The sequence below is a fragment of the Condylostylus longicornis genome, unplaced genomic scaffold (assembly GCF_029603195.1).
Source record: "Condylostylus longicornis isolate FDR11 unplaced genomic scaffold, ASM2960319v2 ptg000016l, whole genome shotgun sequence".
NCBI lineage: Eukaryota > Metazoa > Arthropoda > Insecta > Diptera > Dolichopodidae > Condylostylus > Condylostylus longicornis.
Window position 1 is genome coordinate 631,477 of NW_026577985.1, and position 22,664 is coordinate 654,140.

Below are 22,664 nucleotides of genomic sequence, written 5' to 3' on the forward strand. Positions count from 1 at the left end.
GCCGCATGTTTGACAGGTATGAATTAAACAAATATTTCATAGAGAGCGTTAATGAAATAACAAGAAGCATACCATACATTGGATACGAAAATTTGATTCAGCTTCGTGACACTAGATTTAAATTTAAAGAAATAAACAAAAATGAGTTATTAGAAATATTAAAGGCTATGAATAACAAATTGGACTATCAAGGAATGAGCAAAAAACTAGTGATAGATTGTTTTCATTATTTGGGGGGCATTTTGGTGCACATTATTAATTTGTCAATGAAGCAAGTAGTTTTTCCTTTAACATGGAAGGAAACTATAGTGAAGCCTATACCAAAACTAAATCGTTCAAAACTACCAAATGAGTTTAGACCAATTAACATGACACCACTTTATGAAAAAATTCTAGAAAAGGTTATAAACTTACAACTACTTGAGTACTTGAATGAAAATAACATATTATGAAACGAACAGAGTGGACTCAGGGGGAATCATTCTTGCGAAACGGCACTCAATTTCGTTCTGTATGATTGGAAGCTGGCAAAAGGGAACAATTTAGTTATAGCAGCAGTATTCCTCGATTCCAAAAGGGCATTTGAAACTGTTGACCGTAATATTTTGCTGGCGAAATTCAAAGAATACTCGTATGGTAAGAGGCAGAACGCAAAGAACTAATGTAGATGGTTACTTATTACGCTCTGAATTAATTGGTAATGGAGTTTCACAAGGAACAATACTAGGAGTATTCTGTTTCTTACTTTACATAAATGACATCAAATCATACATTACGTTGGGTAAAATGGTATTGTTTGCAGATGGTGCACTCATTTACACAATTGGCCGTAATGCACAAGAATGTTGCAATAGAATGAATGCATATTTGCAAAATTTGTTTAAATGGTTGTATATGAATAAATTAAAATTAAACTTAGATGAAACGAAATGTATGATACTAATGATAGAACCAACGATGTTGTCAGCATTAAAATAAATAATGAAGTAATTGAAAGTGTAGCAATAATTAAATATTTGGGGGTAGAGATTGACAATAAATTGAGTCTAGATAATCATGCGGAATATATTAGCATTAAAATCAGTCAAAAAATTGGTTATCTTGGAAGAATTAGAAGCAGTCTAACATCGAACTGTGCTCTAACAATATATAACACTATGATTTTACCACATCTGGTTTACTGTTCTTCATTATTATTTTTGTGTAACAAAAAAAATTAGACTCCAAATTTTGCAAAATAAAGCTATACTCGTACGTATCATTTTACAATGTGGCAGAAGAACAAATATAAACTACATGTTCAGTCAATATTACCGAGTTATCTAAGCAGTCTATTGAGTTATGTGGGTGATACCGTGGCATATAATTTGAGGTCAGCAAACTTGTTTCGGCTTCCACTGTTTAGAAGAAATAAAGCTCAAGATAATATCTTTTATAAGGGCCTTCAACTGTTCAATGAACTTTTATGACACGTCAGACTTCGAGAACTGGATCTTTTTGCGGACCAATTTTACATTTGTGCGCATTTAAAGAAATAATCATTAATATTCCTTTAACTTAATATTTAACTTATTTTAAAACAATGAATCTATAAATTTTTTGGAAAGACCAACGCTCGGAAACTGAAGTGGAGGCCATTTTTTATCATATCTACAGAACTGATTGATATAATTTCTTGAAATTTGATGCTTGAGTTATGGATGTTAACGTAAGTAACTGGCAAACTTTTCAGAGAATTTGGAAGGCGCAAACCTAAATTCTACTAAGAGCCAAAGCTCGCTAGCTTTCTCAAGTTGAAAGAAAGTGTTCAAAATGCGTTTTCACTATCTTTTGTAACGCGTTCATTAAACTTGGCGGTCGGTTATGTGCTGTTCAAATCAAATTTATTTTATCAAGTGCTGTGAAATTTTTTCTTTAAATGTTGAGTTAGAAGTGACGGACCACCACAAACGATAACAGCAACATCAGACGCAATAATAAAATAAAATCGCTATTTAACGAACAAATTTTATTTTTGTTGTAAATTTATTTACAATCACTTCAAAATGTAATTTTGTTTGTTCAACTGTAATATTTAAAAAACGTTTCATTTTTACCTCGTCTCGTCCTCCTTTACCGACCTTTCACATTTTTTTTTACATAAATACATATGTTGCTTTGAATTTACTGAAATATTTTTCCGGTTCACAACATTTTACTGTGTAACTTTAATTTGAAATTGGAATGCTGTTTGTTTTCAGTATTGTATGTACTTATGTATAGCTGCAGTGGTACAGCCAGATTTATGCTTCTTGTTCTTTAAATCTATCAAACATATTTGGAAACAAACTTTATATTGCATAAATAAGTTATAATATCCATAATTGAATATTAAACAAATAAAACATTTTAGTCGGTACAAAACAGTTGAATTATACCCTACACTTTTCATTGTTTTATAGCATTTACTTGAACCTGTGACACTGTTCTATAGAAGCTTCACGAATATATCTGACCTATAATTAACACACGACTGCCAAGTTTCATGAATTTTTCCGTATTATTTTTCCAAATATTCGAAATTAGCTTTTGGAGTTGTATGGCAGGTACCCGAACCTTTCAAGCAATTTTAAATATTAATTTCACAACTATGATGTTGTATTAGTAAAATTCATAATATAATTAGTGTAATAGGCACAATACCTATAAATATATATGTTCTTGTTATTGTGTGTTTCAATAGTAGATTGTATGTAGCAGTCAATATAAACAAATACTTAGTAATCATGTGGATTACAGTATAAAGCAATGTAGAGAACATTTCGTCGGCAATTTCTTCATTCCTCTGTAGCTCTGTTGGTAGAGCGTCCACCTAGAAGCGGTAGGTCACTGGTTCGAGTTCACTTCGAGGAGAAAAATTTTTTAATTAATTTTTCTACCTTTAACCCGTTCCTTTGATTACGTCATCCATCTGTTCTGCAGTTGCATGAAGAAATTTCCATTAAGTTAAATATTTCCAAATATTTAAAATTAGCATTTGGAGTTGTATGGCAGTTACCCGAACCAGTTCAGCCATGCCATTAAAATCTTCACAACATATATAAAGAGCAATTGGACACATCTTTGCAAATTTTGATATTAGATTTTAATCTTTATTAGATTTGGAAATATTTAAAAAAAACTCTTGAAGTTGTATGGCAGCTACCCGAACCCGTTGTCCGAATTGGTTCATTTGGTTCAACTGTCCCTGGCAGAAAAGAAAATAACTTATGAAAATTTGGTGACGATTGCATTATTCGTTTTTGAGTTATTGTGGACATGTCTAAATCAGAATTTTACGCTGAGCACGAACATAATTATAATAAGATTTCTATACCGGAGACCACTCCTTCAAGAGGTAACAAACTCCATACCAAAGTGAATACCCCTTCACAAAGGACCAGGGTATAAAAGATTAAGTGTCAAAATTAAGAAAATAGTTATAATCTATAATAATAAAGTTAAGTCAAATCAATGTTTTGTAATGTAGCTCTTTGCCTTTCAACAAGTGAAAAGATAGGCAAAAATTTACTTCTATGAAAATAAATTTCTAGTAAAGATTAACGTACATTTAAAATTTCAGCATTCTATCATCAAGGGTGTAAAAGTTTTGTAAACTTGTCCACGGACGGGCGGACAGGCGGACAGAGTTACACTAATACGCACTTTTTTTTTAAATTTTTTGGAAAAGTGCATTTACGTAGACAAAAATAAAGTAAGGGAAGCTCCGTTGCTAAATTGAACATTTTCATAACAGAAGAGAGACAGCATTTTGAACGATTATTCTACAATTTCTAAGTCATTGAAAAAAAAAATTTGGTATAAGTAAAATAACATTTGCAGCACTCTATTTTTTCAATAACTCTTAAACCAGATCAGATACCATAATGACTCATGTGTCAAATTTAAAAAATTAACGTTTTTTTTCAAAAAATTTCAAATTTTATGAACTTTAAAGTCATGTGACTCCCAAGTAGTGTAGATATTCTTGAGAAGCTCTTATTTTGAGGTTTTCAAATAAAATATTACGAGTATGAGAAATAATTTTTGTTTTTATCAAAATACAATAAAATTTTTACCTAACTTAATTATTTAATATTATTTCAGTTCGCTATTTTGATACACTCATTTGTTTACAATATTTTGTTTCTTTCTTAAATACATAACTCTTCTTACCATCTATTTTTTAATAAAAATTGAAATGAAAATTTTTGAGAATAGTGGAAGTGGCAAGCAAACGAAAACTAACGGCTTGGAACGAACGAGAAAAATAGATATATGTATGTACTTTGGTCTTCACATAATGGATTTGCAAAATCTATATGCTATCTATACAGATTAAGTCTATATACTGAACTTATATGGAATGTCGAAAACATAGATACTTGTTTTTTTATGTGTGCAAAATGGAGAAAATCCTACGTTTTAAATCGTATGTGTTTGGGTTACTTGATCTTTAAGTGAGAATCTTTAAATCAAGTAAAAATTACAAATAAAAAATCTGATATGATCAGCACATAACCGACCGCAATGTGTATTGCCTAGTTAAGTGAAAATGTTACAGAATATTATAAAAATGTCTGTTAAATACTTCTTTCCAATTTTTAGGACATTAGTTAGCTTATATTTAACATACCTAGAAAAATGTAAATTTGGCTCTTAGTAGAATTTCGCTTTGTGCTACCCGAATTCCATAAACTGCTCGCCAGTTATTTTCGGTGGTACAACCAGAGCTCAAATATCAAATTTCAAAAAATTCCATCAATTCGTTCAGTAGATATAGTGAAAAATGTAAAATCGGACCGCAAATCAGTTTTCGAGTCCTGATCTTTCCAAAAAAAGTTATATGTTCATTGTTTAATACGAGGAATTTAAATATTAAATTTCAATGAAATTGGTCAATTATACGCAAAAATGTATATTTGGCCCATAATAAACGTCCAGTTGCTGTTGCCTGACTTCTTGAAAAAGTTACAAATTTTTGCTGACGGTCGAGGAAAACTTATATATGAAATTTCAAGTAAATCGGTTGAATACATTCTTCAAAATGTTCAAAAATGTAAAACAGGCCCGCTAAAAAGTGCAGTTCCCGAGGCCTGATATATCCCAAAAGTTGATCAATCCTTGCCATGGTGAAGATAAACTTACATATAAAATTTCATCAAAATCGGTTCAGCAGAACTTGAGATACACGCGTGCACAAACAGACGGACAGACCGACAGACCGACGGACCGACAGGTTGCTAAAAATAGTTTACTTACACTTCCCTATTAGGGAGAAGTGCATTCCCACTGAAAACTCGATATGCAAAATTTGTTGCCATCACATAACCTACCTATTGTTTACACGATACGGTCGGTAATAAATCCATAAAAAATCTTATAAGTATGACTCACCGTTATTGGAATGTCATGAACTGAGTCACACGTGTCGTATTTTCTTTTGAAACGGAAAACTGTATGTGTTGCATTTTCATAACCTAATTTTAAAATGTAATCTTGTGATGGATCTACTTGTGGTTCCACATCACCATTTTGTTTCACATGACGATCCTGTAAGAAATAATAAAACAAATATAAATTAATAAAAATTAATTATGTTGCTTATGAAAAAGTCTCTATTTATATTAAGTAATTATAGATCCGTTTAAGAATTAAGATGATAAGTTAAATTAAGATAATTAAACTATGATATTTTAAGCTTAAAAATATTGCTATAGCTTTATTAATTGTCTAATAATCAATTTATGCTTAATTATGCATTTTATTACTTATATAATAAAATCTCTTTAATGTCAAAATCAATGAATCAGTCAAAAAAAATTAATTTTTTTAAACACCTTTGCAAATTTTTGATATTCTTTACAAGGGAATCAAGTTAGAAAGACTTTGTTTTAATTTATGCCCACAAAATCTATCTCACCCATATTCTACCTTGACGCGGTGAGGCAACTTAAGTCGGATTATTGAATTAGAGAGCTGTGTCGGCGGACAATGCATTCGTGGCGCGTGGTAGGTCCAACCATGCCGAAGAGTTCGAGAGGGAGAGTCGAGCAACTAAAAGAATCTCAGCGGGCCTGAAGTAAGAGTAGTTAACCTATTTTCAAGAAGTCCCGTCCCCACCTTGCACTTTGCGGCTTAGCAAGAGCAGGTGAGGAAAAGAGAGCGAGAGCCCTTGAGTCCGCAAAAGGGGGGAGTGAAGAGAAGAAGAATGACTGTGCAAGAGTAGGGTTGCACACTTAAATCAAGTAAAACGCCTTAAAATTTTACATATTTAGATTTCAAAAGATATGCAAAAAACCTCTTTAGCGAAACGTACATTTACTCTTTCCAGTTAGATATTGATTTATTGGGTTATAAGTTGAATTCATTTTAGAAAAACTTGTACATTAGTTTTAGAATTACATGGAATGAAATGAGCTGGGGCCTTACTATATAATTAAATTTTCCTGAAACAATTTTCGTATTTGCAAAAATGGAAAGGTTGTACTATACAAATTAATTGGTTCTACCTCATGAAAATCGAGTAAGGGGTCTGTGCACTTTTTAGACCCTAGAAAGTTATTTGAGTTATTATAAGTTTTGAACATAATTATTTAAAGTAATATCGAACGAACTATCTTAAAGCTTAATAAGCGATAACTTGTTTACTTTAGGAAAATGTTGATGTTTTACGTATACAGTTTAAAATGATATAGTATAGGACTAAATAGCAAAAACTACAATTTATAGTTTTAGCTCTTAACAAACAACTACTAAAAAATAAGCTTCAAAAGTCTTATTGGTTGTGTTTCTCAATTATTTTAGTTACTTCATTTTTTATGAAAAACAATACACCATTTTGAATTCTAACAATAGAATGTACTCTAAAAGCCTGGAGCACAAACAAGCAATTAACTCTACAAGCTATTTAAAATAATGTGAAATTAAATCATAAAAATCTTTCCAAATAATAATAAAAAAATCTGATGTGGTCAGCACATAACCGACATAACAGCAAATAACAGCAATGTGTATTGTCTAGCTAAGTGAAAGTGTTACAGAATATTATAAAAATGTCTGTTAAATACTTCTTTCCAATTTTTAGGACATTAGTAAGCTTATAGTTAACATACCTAGAAAAATGTAGATTTGGCTAATAGTAGAGTTTCGCTTTGTGCTACCGAATTTCATGAAATGCTCGCCAGTTAGTTTCGGCAACATCCAGAACTCAAAAATCAAATTTCAAAAAAATCCTTCAATTCGTTCCGTAGATATGGTGAAAACTATAAAATCGGCCCGCAGATCAGTTTTTGAGCCCTGATCTTTCCAAAAAATTTATATGTTCAATGCTTTAGTACGAAGAATTTAAATATTAAATTTCGAATGAAGCTTATATATGAAATTTCAAGTAAATCGGTTAAATATTTTCTTCAAAATGGTCAAAAATGTAAACCAATCCGTGCCGTTGTCGAAATAAACTTACATATAAAATTTCATCAAAATCGGTTCACCACCGCCGAAAATTCGATATGCAAAATTTGTTGCCATCACATAACCTATCTATTGTATACACAATGCGGTCGGTAAAAAGTACGCATGGAATCTTAAATTCTAATATTAAATTTTAATACTTAAAATCTAATTAGAATTTTATTTCGCACGTTGGAAAAATTAATTTACTCAAAAATTTGATATATAATGCATTACCTATCTAAAATTATGTTATCATAAAAATTAATGAATAAAATGGTAAATTTACACAAAACGAATTTTCCATATATGGCATAAGGAGAGAAAACTAAATTTGTTAATTATTAATTATTGTTGGTTAATTTGGCATGGGTATAGTATAATGAGCATAATGATATAGTATAAATAAATATATTGTACTTAAGCACACATCCAAAAGCTATATGTATGTATGCTTGAACAAATAAAGAGGAGTTATAATTTAGAAATTGGGAAGAGAAATTAATGTACATAGATGTGTATGTGACAAAGTTAAACAGAATAATTAAAATTTCATTAATTTTGAACAACATTATGAAAGATTCCATCAAAAAAAAGGTAAATTTTTGTTCTTCATACAAGGAGTATGTTGAATTACTTATATGGTATGATTGTATGTATGTATGTATACGTACATCAGTGATGCTGTCATCAAGAACTGATATAGCTTCAGAGAATGTACACAAGCAATTAATTTTATTACATTTTCGAAAAATAAATTTTTTAATGGGATAATATTATTATTCATTATTTTTTATACATATGTACCTAGTGTCAATATACGGAAGCATTTAACATAATATATATTAAACTTTAATTGTGAAAAACAATAAACATGCATAAATTCGTTACGAATTATAAAATTCTATTTTGATTTCCAATCATTTCCAAGTAAAAAACCTGGAAAAATTACCTAGTGGTAATTTTTATATTACACCGCTTTGTAATGATTTTAACGGTTTTGCTATTATGAAATTCATTAATATTAAATCAAGTGTTCAATAACGCTAATTTAGCTTTAATAATGAAAATAAAATCTACAACGTAAAATTTTAAACAAAAACAAAAAGCGATTTATAGTACTTTTATGTTAGATATAGAACTTTATAAAGAAGAAATTCGATTAAATATTTTGAGCAATATATAAATCGTATTTCTTTTCCAAATCATAAAAAATAAAAAGTTCTATGCTCGAGATTTTTAAATGCTGCTTAAATAAGTTTTGTGCGTTGTATGGCACAATAAAAGAAATCTGATGTGGTCAGCACATAACCGACCGCATTGTGTATTGTCTAGTTAAATGAATGTGTTACAGAATATCATAAAAATGTCTTTTAAATACTTCTTTCCAATTTTTAGGACATTAGTAAGCTTATAGTTAACATACCTAAAAAAATGTAAATTTGGCTCTTAGTAGAGTTTGGCTTTGTGCTACCCGAATTCCCTGAAATGCTCGCCAGTTAGTTTCGGTAACAACCAGAACTCAAATATCAAATTTCAAGAAATTCCATCAATTCGTTCCGTAGATATGGTGAAAAATGTAAAATTGGCCCGCAGATCAGTTTTCGAGCCCTGATCTTTCCAAAAAATTTAGATGTTCATTGCTTTAATATGAGGAATTCATATATTAAATTTCAATTAAATCGGTTGATTATTTCTCTTTATATACACAAAAGTGTATGTTTGGCCCGTAGTAAACGTCTAGTTGCTGATCCCTGATTTGTTTCAAAAGCTAGGAATTTTCACTGAAGGTCGAGCAAAGCTCATATATAAAATTTTAAGTAAATCGGTTGAATATTTTCTTCAAAATGGTGAAAAATGTAAAATCGGCCCGCAAATCAGTTTTCGAGTCCAGATCTTTCCAAAAAATGTATATGTTCATTGCTTTAATATGAGGAATTCATATATTAAATTTCAATGAAATCGGTTGATTATTTCTCTTTATGTACACAAAAATGTATATTTGGCCCGTAGTAAACGTCTAGTTACCGATGCCTGATTTCTTCCAAAACATAGAAATTTTCGCGGACGGTCGAGCTGAGCTTATAAATAAAATTTCAAGTAAATCGGTTGAATACATTCTTCAAAATGTTCAAAAATGTAAAAGAGGCCCGCAAAAAAGTGCAGTTCCCGAGGCCTGATATATACCAAAAGTTGATTAATCCGTGCCATGGTGGAAATAAACTTACATATAAAATTTCATCAAAATCGGTTCAGCAGAACTTGAGATACACGCGTGCACAAACAGACCGACAGACCGACAGGTTGCTAAAAATAGTTTATTTACACTTCCCTACTATGGAGAAGTACGTTCCCAACGAAAACTCGATATGCAAAATTTGTTGCCATCACATAACCTACCTATTGTTTACACAATACGGTCGGTAAATATAAGGTCTCTATCTCTTAAAATAAAAAAAAAATTGAAACAAGAATGCATGCACAGCATTGCCGTACAACGTTGTTTCTGAAGACGTTTCAAATAAAGTTGGTTCAAACCAATGATTTGTAAGATAGCATTTTGCATAATATAGACTTCAAAAGGTGAAAATGCTGCTTTGAAAAACAATCAAATACATTATATAAATTACTTTCATGAATATATCAAAAAATTTCATACATTGAATACATTTGGGATGATTTGGGATGTATGCAATCTTTGAAATAAAACAAAAAAAAATCAAAAAGCCGTTAACATAAGGCTGGAATTCTAGAGTTAATTGTGTCAGAAAAAACCGATCTCAAAATTTGGAAAAACGGATTTTAGATAATGATAAATTTCATCGGCCATTTTATTTTTATAAAGTAAGTATTCCCTCTTTATACTAAATAAAATTGCCAAAATCACAAACAATACTCAAAAATGTCACAAAAAAAATAAAGAAAATATTTCAATCGTGATACTTTGAAAACATAAAACATTAACAATATTGTTTTTGTAACTTTTTCCGATTGCAATATTTCGTAAAATAATTTCATCTTAGTGACCTGAAAGATATACATGGCATTAACCAATGCTTATATTTTAGTTTAAATCTTGAATTAATGCCATCGGTTTTTCTTGGATAAATTTTTATCGTTCACAATTATTTCTCAGTAGAAGTTAGATTATAAATTTAATATAATATTAAGCTTTCTTTCTTTTGAGATACTACAAAAGTGGAATTGATTCTAAAGAAAAAATTTTCTGTTTCCGTATTTTCTTTCTTGATCCTTAACTTCGTTGTACCTTTTCTTTTTATCCATTTTCATTTCTAGAGCTTTGAAATGGTTCATACTCTCAATCTTTAACATCAAAGTGGAAGTGAACTTAACTGAATTGTTTCAATTACTAAAGTAACCGCCCTTAGAAGAATAGAAAATATTTGTAAAAGTTTTTTAATTCGTTTAGGAGCGTCAGTAACTTACCGTAGCAAACTGAATGCGAGCAGTGAATTTCAACCAATTCCGTAAATTATTGCCTTAGATATGGTAAAAAATGTACAATTGGCTTTCTAAGTCCTGTCGTTCACCAAATTTTACATGTTCATTGTTTTAACAACCTAAGTTCACATATAAAATTTCAAGAAAATTGGTTCATTATTTCTCATTATATTCCCAAAACCGTAAAATCGGTCCAGTTCACACGGTCTGACATATCCCAAAGTTGATCAATCCATGCCATAACCAAAATAAACTCACATATGCACACGCAGACTGCCAGACCAATTTCTTGCTAAAAATATTTTATTTACGCTTCCCTACCGTGGAGAAGTGTTTTTCTACGAAATGTAGATATGAAATTGTTTTTGATCACATTACTTCGCTTATTGCATGAGACGCGATCGGTAAAATTTATTAGATTTAATATTACAAGTGAACTTAGAACAGTTTTACAAATAACAAGAAATTCAGCAAAATTGTTTGTACTTTTACAAATGTTCTAAACATTTATTTGCAAACCTAAAATACAAACCAAACCAAAAAAGCAATACCTAAATGAAATTCAAAAAGTTTAAAGAGTGGCTTTATATAATTAATCAAATTATATTTTCAACCAAACCTATCACAATTTGGTAATTTAAAATTGTGTAGTTTTGCAAAATAAAAGAAAATCTGATGTAGTTAGCACATTACCTATTGCTAATTAGTAATGTTTAGATAATGAAAAAGATCTTTAAACACTTCTCTCAAATTTTAACGACGCTGGAAAACTTATAGTTAGCATGTTTTGAAAAATGAAAATTTTACTCTTACTAGAAGTTCATTTTATACCATCCGAATCACTTAGTTAATTTCATCAGGAAACATAACTAAAAATATTAAATTTCAAGAAATTCAGATTATGGTAAATAATGCATAATCGGCCCTTATTTCGCCTTCTGGTACATATTCCCAAAAAAATTAAAAGTTTATTGTTTTAACACTCTAAATTTAAATAATAAATTTCAAAGAAATAGGTATTTTATTTCTCTTTATATGCAAAAAAAAGTAATTTTGCCCTTCGTAAAAATCCAGGCGCTGATACCTGATTTACCTGAGTTGAGTGATTTTTCGTACTACCACACGAAGTTTATATACAAAAAATTTGAATATTATCTTAAAAATTAAATCGCTTCGTAAAAAAGTCGAGTTGAAAAGTTGCCTGACATATCCCAAAAGTTGAAAAATCCGTGATATAGCCAGAAAAAATTCATATATAAATTTTCATCAAAATCTGTTCAATCGAAATTGATATATAGACCGGAAGATCGACATCTCGCCAAAAATAAATTTGGTTCCATAACACGACAATCCTTATGCGGTATGTAATGCGGTTGGTAAGAAGAGGTTACCTAAGAGGGACAAACCTATTCGACTTGAACACCCTTTATTGAAAATTGCTAATAATGCACTAGTTGACCTTCTGGCACCAGTAAATATTTTATCCTGATAAATATTTTAAATATTTTATCCTGATGAAATTTTTTAAGAAGTCCTAACAGGCCTTTTGTCTTAAACACCAAAAAGATTGAATAATTTGTTTTGATTTGTTGTTTTTTAGTATTCTTGTTGTTTAAATTTATGAATTTCTTAGTTTAATAACTAATCTAACTAAAATTTAATAACTTAATCTAACTTTAGAACTTTTGAAAAAAATTTTGAAAAGAAGTGTTTGTTAGTTTTAAAAAGAAGTGTCTGTTCGTCCGTCTGTTTGTTCGTGTGTCTATTTACAAAACTTCTACACCCTTAATTATAGCAAGCCAAAATTTTATGCATGAATTGGTCTTTTTCTTATTCCTATTGTTGAGACGTCTGATGTATTGAAAAATATTATATTGCTTGTTATTTTGAATATTTGAATACACAAGAATACTCAGCATACATAAAATTTTCAAGTAGCAGCTACTCAAACACAAAATTGAGGAGCGTTTTTTCAAAACTACATAAAATGAAAAAAAATCTGATGTGGTCAGCACATAACCGACCGCATATTGTCTAGTTAAGTGAAAGGGTTACAGAATATTATAAAAATGTTTTTTAAATACTTCTTTCCAGTTTTTAGGACATTAGTAAGCTTATAGTTAGAAGACATTGTAAGCTTATAGTTAACATACTTAGAAAAATGTAAATTTGGCTCTTAGTAAAGTTTCGCTCTGTGCTACCCGAATTCCCAGAAATGCTCGACAGTTAACCAGAACACAAACATTAAATTTCAAGAAATTACATCAATTCGTTCCGTAGATATGGTGATAAATTTCAATGAAATCGGTCAATTATTTCTCTTTATATACGCAAAAATGTATATTTGGCCCGTAGTAAACGTCCAGTTGCTGACACCTGATTTTTTTCAAAAGTTAGCAATTTTCGAGGACGGTCGAGCAAAGCTCATATATGAAATTTCAAGTAAATCGGTTGAATACTTTTCAAAATGGTGGAAAATGTAAAATCGGCCCGCAAATCAGTTTTCGAGCCCTGATGTTTCCAAAAAGTTTATATGTTCATTGTTTTAATATGAGGAATTCATGTATTAAATTTCAATGAAATCGGTCAATTATATCCCTATATATACGCAAAAATGTATATTTGGCCCGTAGTAAACGTCCAGTTGCTGATTTCTTCCAAAAGTTAGGAATTTTTGCGGACCGTCGAAAAAAGTTTATATATGAAATTTCAAGTAAATCGGTTAAATATTTTCTTCAAAATGGTGAAAAAAGTAAAACAGGCCCGCTAAAAAGTGCAGTTCCCGAGGTCTGATATATCCAAAAAGTTGATTAATCCGTGCCATGGTGGAAATAAACTTACATATAAAATTTCATCAAAATCGGTTCAGCAGAACTTGAGATACACGCGTGCACACACAGACCGACAGACCGACAGGCCGACAAACCGACAGACCGACAGACCGATAGACCGACAGACCGACAGGTTGCTAAAAATAGTTTACTTACGCTTCCCTACTATGGAGAAGTACGTTTCCACCGAAAACTCGATATGCAAAATTTGTTGCCATCACATCACCTACCTATTGTTTACACAATACGGTCGGTAATTAAGCTTTTGGGAAGACACATTTTTATTATTTAAATTTTTATTACTAGCTAGAAAAACATAAGATTGAGTTTTTTTGAATCCATTCAAAGGTTTCTATAAATGGCTAGCAAAATTCATATTATTCGAATTCATGTACCCCGACAAAAATACGTATAAAAAGCAACCTTTTTTTTCAAAACTTGTTTAGCGCAACTTTTCAAATTTTTGCAAAAGTGCATTATACCAAAAATTTTTGTAAAACTGTATAAGATAAAAAATAAATAAGAATTCTTTCTTTAAAGTTGTTTTAACAATACATAAAAACAAAACATTTTTCAAAATATTTATATACATGTAAATAAAAATTCTTTAATATTAACGTTAAGTTTTACGGCTTATAGGAACATAAGAAATTTGCTCGTAATGCACCATTCATAGGTTACATTTAATGGATCGTTCTCTTCTTTTTCTTTTTGATTGAAACTCGTATTTATTATTTCTTCGTAAAATTCTTTGGCATCTGCAGGGATCCCAAAAAATTGCAATAGTTTCTTAACATCTGCACTTTTTTCAATAGATACTCGGTTTTGTTTTTTTTTAAATTTTAAATTATTGGACATTGATAAACTAAACATCCTTTTCCAATATGTCATAAGCTCCAACTCTCCTTCAAACGTAGCTCCGACTGAAATAGACACATTTTTTCGTTGTTTTTCATAAAGTATAATACGACAAGCAGAAATTTTAAATGGCATTTCGTTTTTAATATTTTTCTTGCTGTTTCTTGAAAGTTATAAAAACAAAATCTTTATATGCTGACAAAACTTTTCCAGTTTTATTTAGTATGTTTTTATATTCACTTCTTTTCCTATACTCCTGAGATTTCTTCCTTTTTCCTATACTCCTGCTCAACTCTTCCAAATACTCGATCGGCAGGCAAAAAACTGTGTCCTCGAATTGGAAAAAAGTGTTTAATCGATGTTATACGTTTACTTGTTTTTAAAAACATTAATAAAGTAACAAGTAAAATGGTATTTTTATTTTGGCTAGTGCAAGAATCAGAGAACAAGTGCAAAACGTATTTTTTTTTTAGTTTTTTTCTAAATTTTGCAGAAAATGAATCACACATGAAGCCACTTCATTTGCACCCCTGCCAGATTCCTTTTCAAGCCACGTATAATGTTTTATATTTTCTCGGTTTTGAGAAGTGCAGTGTATCATAACAGTTAAGTTGTACATCCAAACTTGCCCACTGTAAATTTTGGTAAAGGTTGGTTTTGCTGCATGACAAATACTATTTTTATGACGGATTCATCTTCAATTTTTAGAATTTCGTGAAACTTTTTGGCTCTAAGTTTATTTATTTTATACAAAGTTCTAGTTTGGCTTTTCTTGTTTGCAATTTTTTGGGGATTTTTCAATATGTTCTGAAACATTTTGCACTGAGACCATGTATCCATGTGAGGATTGCCAAAACCTATATTAAAACAATCATAAAATACTCTTTTGTATTTTGTAAATGAACAAATTTTTGGTATATTTAAATCTGGTGGCAAATAATGTCTTCCAAGCTTATTGCGGCCATAATGACTTTCGCGGCACTTGTATATTTTTATATTTTTCTTTATGGCTTCTGTAATTTCATGGTCCTTAGGTTTTGATCGGTCTCCACCACGACGTTCTTCAGGTAACTCACCAGTGTGCAATACATACTTCGATACGAAAGAAAACCGATATGCAGAAAATCAAGTAATATTTTGAAACAATTTTGCACAAACGGGGATAATTTTTCCATTTATTTTTCTTATAGTATCACTAATTGAAACAGCTTTTTTTCTATTGGATAACGTTTGAGAAATTCTGTGTCGTTTTTGATAGGTTATGCTCAAATACTTGACAATAAATCTGTCTTGTTCAACTTTCTTCGTTTTGGAATTATTGCAATGATGCCTAAATACTATATGCAAAATTAATAGTTTATATATTAATAAGTTATACGTGTTTTATTAGTAAGTTGTAAGTATTTATATTTATGTATAAGTTACAACAATAATTTTTTAATAAAATCACATAAAATCTACTCACATTCTGCATCTTCTAATGTAAGTTTTGAATCTTTACATTTCCCTTTCAATTTTCTTTCTATTCCTCCTTCACAAGACGTTAAGTGGGGGCAACTTAATAATAAGGGCCCATTTACCTTTTTTGTTTTTATAATGTTTTGCTTCTTATTTCTTTTCTTACGACCACCGACAACTTCCTCTATTTCTTTATCAAACTCAACATCACACATTTTTAATAAATTTTAAACTTTCTCTTACAGCTAGTCACAAAAGTATTGACTCACCTCTAATTATTTCAAAAAAGTGTAGTTTTTGACTATAAGAAATACTGGTAGAAATGGTCGTGCACCAAGAAAAAAACCTTAGATCAATGAAGTTAACAGAAAAAAACGTTTAGCCTTTGCCAAAGCTCATTTAACAAAAAAACTTTGTTACAAGATTTTTGTAACAAAGTTATATTCAGCGACGAATGCAAGTTTGAAATTTTTGGATCATCTAAGCAGGGTGTCCGGCGAAAACCTGGTCAAGAATTTGATTAACAAAATTTGTTACCGACAGTAAAACACGGTGGAGGATCTATAATGGTATGTGGTTGCATGTCGGCGAATGGCGTCGGTAACCTGCATTTTATAGATTTAACAATGGATAAATTCGTTTACCTTAATATTTTAAAACAAAATTTAAAAAGCAATGCAGAAAAAATTAGGGCTTTCTAATGATTATATGTTTCAACAAGACAATGACCCTAAATATGGTGCTTTCGCAGTGAAGGAATGGATCCTATATAATGTTCCAAGAAAGCTTGAAACACCTCCACAATCACCAGACATGAACCCCATAGAGCATTTATGGGCCCACTTAAGGCTTAGTGTTGGTAGTTGCTCGATGGCTACAATTGCACAGACTAGTCAGAGCAATTAAAGAGCGCTGTCGGCAACGATAACGCCTTCGGAAAGGGCGTACAATAAACGGCGATCTGCATTCAGGAACCTAAAAAGAATCGAAGAAGAAAGGACCAAGAGTACATACAACCCACATACAACTAGGCCAAGAGTATAGTGGACAAACGATTAAGCTATCAACAAATCGACATTGCTCCACAGAGAAACCACCTCGGGAAGCTAAAAAGCCAGGGCCACAGAGCAGACCCTTGTGCGCACCTACAATTAAAAGGCACATGACAGTAGTCCTGTGGTCCCATGGGTCACGCTTCAATTCTAGAGGACTGGAGGCACGAGGTGGGAACTGTGCTTTCATTCGTGAAAAACTTTGGGGCCTGGATCCTGCTGTCCTCGTTCCATCCATGTTTGCACAGTTGGAATTAAACTTGGTTTGAGTCTCCCGACCCAGTGATACTTCGGGAAACAGTAAGGCGGATGATCTTGCGAGACATCTTGCGAATGGTACAACATATAACGCGACAAGGAAGTTGTGGCCAAAACTAGACTTCCGTCGTCCAACGGATCTGATATTTCTACGACGGGAAGACATTGGCGCAGTGATAGGAGTTTTAACTGGACACTGTATGACTGGCGATCCTGCCAGAAGGAATGGGGGAAGCGGTGACTTTCTTTTTTCATTAGAACTAGCCCAAGCTCTTCAGAAGCCGGCCAAGTTCCTACTTTTTTCGGCGAGATACGGATCTAGCAAATGTAAATGCTACGGATTTTGTCCGGTTTCTGAGGAACTTGGGCTGGTTCTAATGAAGAAGGGGGAAGAGATCCGGCGGCACCACAACAGAACACTTAGGCCAAGGTGGCCTAAATGTACCCTTCGGGGGCTGTGCAACCTAAACTAACCTATAAGACTACATAGATTTTAAATTTGCTCATTTAAATACATACAAACAAAATATCTGTGACATATACCTTACCGAAAATGCGATGTATTTTGGCTTTCGGAGCTAAGCATTATTAATTATTTTTGATTCTTTTAATAATTCAGAATTTTTGAGCACAAATATTATAAATTGTTGAAACGTTCATAAATAATAATAATTTTTAATCGTGTTTATGTTTGAATTTAACTTTATATGAATTTATGCATGTACGTTACGAGTATTAATTTTTTCTTTGATATTAAAAGATTAAAAAAAAAAATTAACCAATATTGTAGAAAAACCCATAACAGAAAATAAAGCAAATAAAGTTGGGTCAAACTAATGGTTTGTAATGTAGTACTTTTCCCTTCAACAAGTGAAAATACTGCTTTTAAAAACAATCTGTGTACTACATTGTTAAAATTTGTTTCATTCATATACGAATATATCTCAAAGGTTGAGATAAATATATATTAAATATATGTTTAGGATAAACAATGCATTCAATCTTCAAAATAAAACAAAACAAAAAAATTAAAGAGGCGTTAACATAATGCTCGAATGTAAAGGTTAATTGCATCAGTTAAAGAAAATAATTATATTTTTAATCACAGAGCATTTACCGTTAGTTTCCTCCAATTATAAAAATTTGGAAAAGCTTACTGGTTCGGATATACAAGGTGACAAAAATTCAAATTTTACAAATTTCGACTGACGAAACCTTGAGGTGGAGTGGGGGTGGAAAAGATTTTCTTGTAACGAAATGAACTACAACCTTAGATATAGAAGACAGACGATATCAAAAAATGGTAAAAAACAGATTTTAGATTTTTTATGGGAATTTTAATTTTTTTAAAGTTCAAATATGGCATGCCGCGGTGGAAGAAGCCAGCAACCCCTTTTCTACGTTTGCAAAATTTAAAAAATGTTTCTGGTTAAGCTACAATAATTACTAAAAAATGTTTATAGGTAACGGTGAATTTGAACGACCATTTTGTTTTTCTAAAGCATAACTATAGTATATCGCGCTAGGAGAAGCAAGCCGCTGCCTTTATGCGTATGCAAAATTTCAAAAATGCTTATGGTTTCATTGCAACAAATAGTTAAAAAAGGCCATTTTTAGGGTTTTTGGGGGGTTATAACTTCTAGAGAGGGGGAGATAGGTAAAAATTTTGTTCAACGAAAATAAGTTTCTAGTAAGGATCTATGTACATATAAAATTTCAGCTTTCTATCTTCAAGGGTGTAGAAGTTTTGTAAACAACGAGACGGACGGACGGACAGAGTGAAACTAATAAGCACTTTTTTTCAAAAATTTTTTGGAAAAGTGCTAAAAACTAAATATAATTAAATGTAAATGAAGGACGACATTATATTTTTCGTCATATGACCAAATTACGAATATTAAATTTTATGGTCCATTACGATAAGAATTATTAATTTTAATTAAATGTCAGATTTGGGGATTAAATAAAATAAAAGTATATAAATTTAGATAAATATTGGAATAAAGAGGAAATGGGAAGAAGGAATAAAAATTGAGGGAGAATTCTTTGCTTTTTCTTCCGTTATTATAAATATAATTTTGATTTTGACGGATCATTGGATTCATCAATAATTATTGTGGGTAGGGAAACTATAGAGAAAAAAACCCCAACATAATTTATGAGAAAAAATAAAATATTTATAAATTTATGAATTATTATTCTGTTTTTATGTGGTACGATACCTAATTATATGGGGATATTTAAATTTTTTTAACTTGCAGTATTTTTATCGTTTTTTAAAATTTTTTTGTTTAAATGATTAATTATCTTGTGATATAATTAGTTTTCTCTTAGAATTAATATAACGAATGATCTTCGAAAAATTTATTGTTTAATTTAATTTTTTCTCAATGTTGAATTGAAGTTAGTGATTATGTGGCTACTATGAAATAATATACATATTTTAATTAAAATATAAGTTTTATCAATGCTTCACATTAAATTTAAAATTTATTTAATTATCTAAACACATTTTTTAAATATTTTGAAATTTAAAGCTATTTTTATTTTTAAGAAACGGCAAAAATAAGCCGCAATGTTATAAGTTACGCTTTCCTTAAAATCATCCAAGACAAGTGTAAATAATTCCTCTACTACTGCTTTTAACACACAAGGTATAGTAAAAATTAAAACATCTTGCGATTCAACAGTCAGTCAAACTGAAGCTAATTTTTAAAAACAGTGAATTTTTTAAGTACTTCTAATATTTAAAATTAACTGTGTACAAAAAATTCATAAATTTTTTGAATGTTTTAATATAATGAATGGACGATATCTTAAAAATCTATGAATAAACTAAATTTTTTAATACAAATTTTTTTTTGATACATGTTTATGAACAATAGAATTCAATTAATTATCTCTCTCTTTGATTAAGGAGTAACTTAGAGCAAATTCATTTAAGGTGTATTCTTCTTGTACTAAACTATTATTAATATTAAACTTGTTAAATGCAACATTTTTCTTATAAATTAAACAATGCTGTCAGAACTTTTTGATTAAATCTAAGAACTTTTAAGAATTTTCTCTTTTAATAATTTTTAAACAATTTATTTTGTGTAATGATTATTTAAAATTTAAAATTTTGATAATTTAAAATCTTTATTAATCACAATGAACAAATAATCACATTTCGCTTTGTATATAAGCAACATTTCTGTCACAAAAATTATTGTTAGCGTAAAAAATTTAACAATTACAAATGATGGCAATTATTTTTAATATTGTTAGAATTTTTATTAATTTTCATATTTCAAATTATAAATTTAACAATTTATTTATAATATGATTATTCAACTTTTTAGCCTCCCAGTTTCCTATTCTGTTTTATGTATAGTAACATAGAGGAAAATTATCATCAGTAAAAGTGAAATAAAGATAAAAGCAAAACAAAAGGAAAAAAAATTTACGGAAAAATTAGAAAACTTTTCGTCTATAACAGTTTATTATTCCAGAGATAAGAGTGAAAAAGAAAAAAACAAAAACGATTTCCCAAAAAACTTTCGCAATTATGTCGTTTACTTTGCCTCTTCTTTATTACTATTATTGTTATTATGATTATTATTATTATACAATTTTTTGACAATTTTTTATTAGATCGATAAAATTAGCTTTATTTATTTCAGATTTTTGTGTGGGTAGCTTTTACTTTATTACGTTAACCAAAAATACTCAAAAAATTTCACAGAAAGGCAAAATTGAAAAAAATAAAGTTGGGTCAAACCAATGGTTTGTATTGTAGCACTTTTCCCTTCAACAAATGAAAATTTTGCTTTTAAATACAGTCTATGTGTACCTATCACATTATTAAAATTATTTTCATTCATATACAAAATTATTTCTAGGATTGCATATATTTAGGATGATGCATACATGCAGGCTTTGAAATAAAGCAAAAATTAATATAAAGTGGGGTTAACATAATGCTCGATTTTAAGGGTTAATTGTGTTCTACGGAAATAAGTTTTTAATAAAGATCTATATACGTACAAAATTTCAGCTTTCTATCTTCAAGGGTGTAGAAGTTTTGTAAACAGACACACGGACAGACGGACGGACGGACGGACAGAGTGAAACTAATAAGCACTTTTTTCAAAAATTTTTTGGAAAAGTGCTGAAAACAAGCAGAAATTATTTCATTGTTTTTAATTTTCTAATTTTATCAAAAATGATGAAAATATTTTCTAAAGTATGTCAGTTTTGGGTTTTCAATATTACAAAACAAAAGGAAAATAAATTTTTTAACAGGATCTCGAATAGTTATTTCGAGTTGGTTAAAAATTCTTTGTTTTAAAACTTTTATTTTGATTTTTGAATAGTAAACTTGAATAGAATAATAAAATCGAAATTTTTAAATTCAAAACTTTTTATCATTTCTGAAATAAATTTTAAAAATGGTTTAAATTATTATTGTTGGTAATTTAAAAGATTTTAATCGAATAAATGAAGTTGTAGAGGGAGCAGGAAAAAAGAATATAAAAAAAACTTTTCCTAATACCTATACATACATACATGTTATAGTTATATTTAAATAAAAACAGCAAAATTGTTTATTTACAACAAGAAGCTCCGTGGTTTGGAGGTTGTAGAGGTAGGAAAGAATTAACTTTTATTTGGACAACAAATCTAAAAAGTGCGTTTTCAAAATTTTAAACAGCTATAACTTCTGGAATACATAGCCAAATTTCGTTCTATAAAAATAAAATTTCAGATCTGATTTTCTACAAAATTTATATTTTCTATCGAAACGAATTAAAAGCTTTTCAAATAGACGATATAATATACATATGTACACATTTTTTTTAAATTTGCCAATACATAGTCATATTGTTTTCAATAACTTATTTTCGAAGGGTTATTCCTCTAAGTAAAATTTCATTTTTAAGATGTTTTATAATTTTATTCACTGTTTTAGAGCATATGTCTGAAAACATAGATATGTATAAGGACCCATATGTATTTATGTACAACAAAGCTATTTTTATAAATGAATAATAATTTTATAATAAAAGTTAAGCATTAATAGCATTTTTCACGTAGGAATAGGATTTTTCAAGTTCCGCAAACAAATTCATTTCAAAAGGTTTCAAAAAATTTCGTACGAGGGTCACTATTTATATTTCGGGTCTAGCAATAAAAAACAAACATTTATCATTGGAAATGGTTTTATTGTTTTTCAAAATATTCCCCATGAAGATCAATACACTTTTGCATGCGCTGAAACCAATTTTCGTAG

General features: G+C 29.9%; 1 protein-coding gene across 1 annotated transcript in view; it reads right to left on the reverse strand.

The window, feature by feature from the left end:
• The window catches only part of LOC129605869 (MOXD1 homolog 2), a gene marked incomplete at its 5' end in the record, with an annotated part of 211,271 nt that extends 205,697 nt beyond the window's left edge, over positions 1-5,574 (reverse strand). Inside the window, one exon of the mRNA XM_055515864.1 lies at positions 5,416-5,574. Within this exon, the coding sequence (XP_055371839.1) occupies positions 5,416-5,574 (159 nt within the window). The remainder of the gene's footprint in view (positions 1-5,415) is intronic.
• Between the last annotated feature and the right edge of the window lie 17,090 nt (positions 5,575-22,664).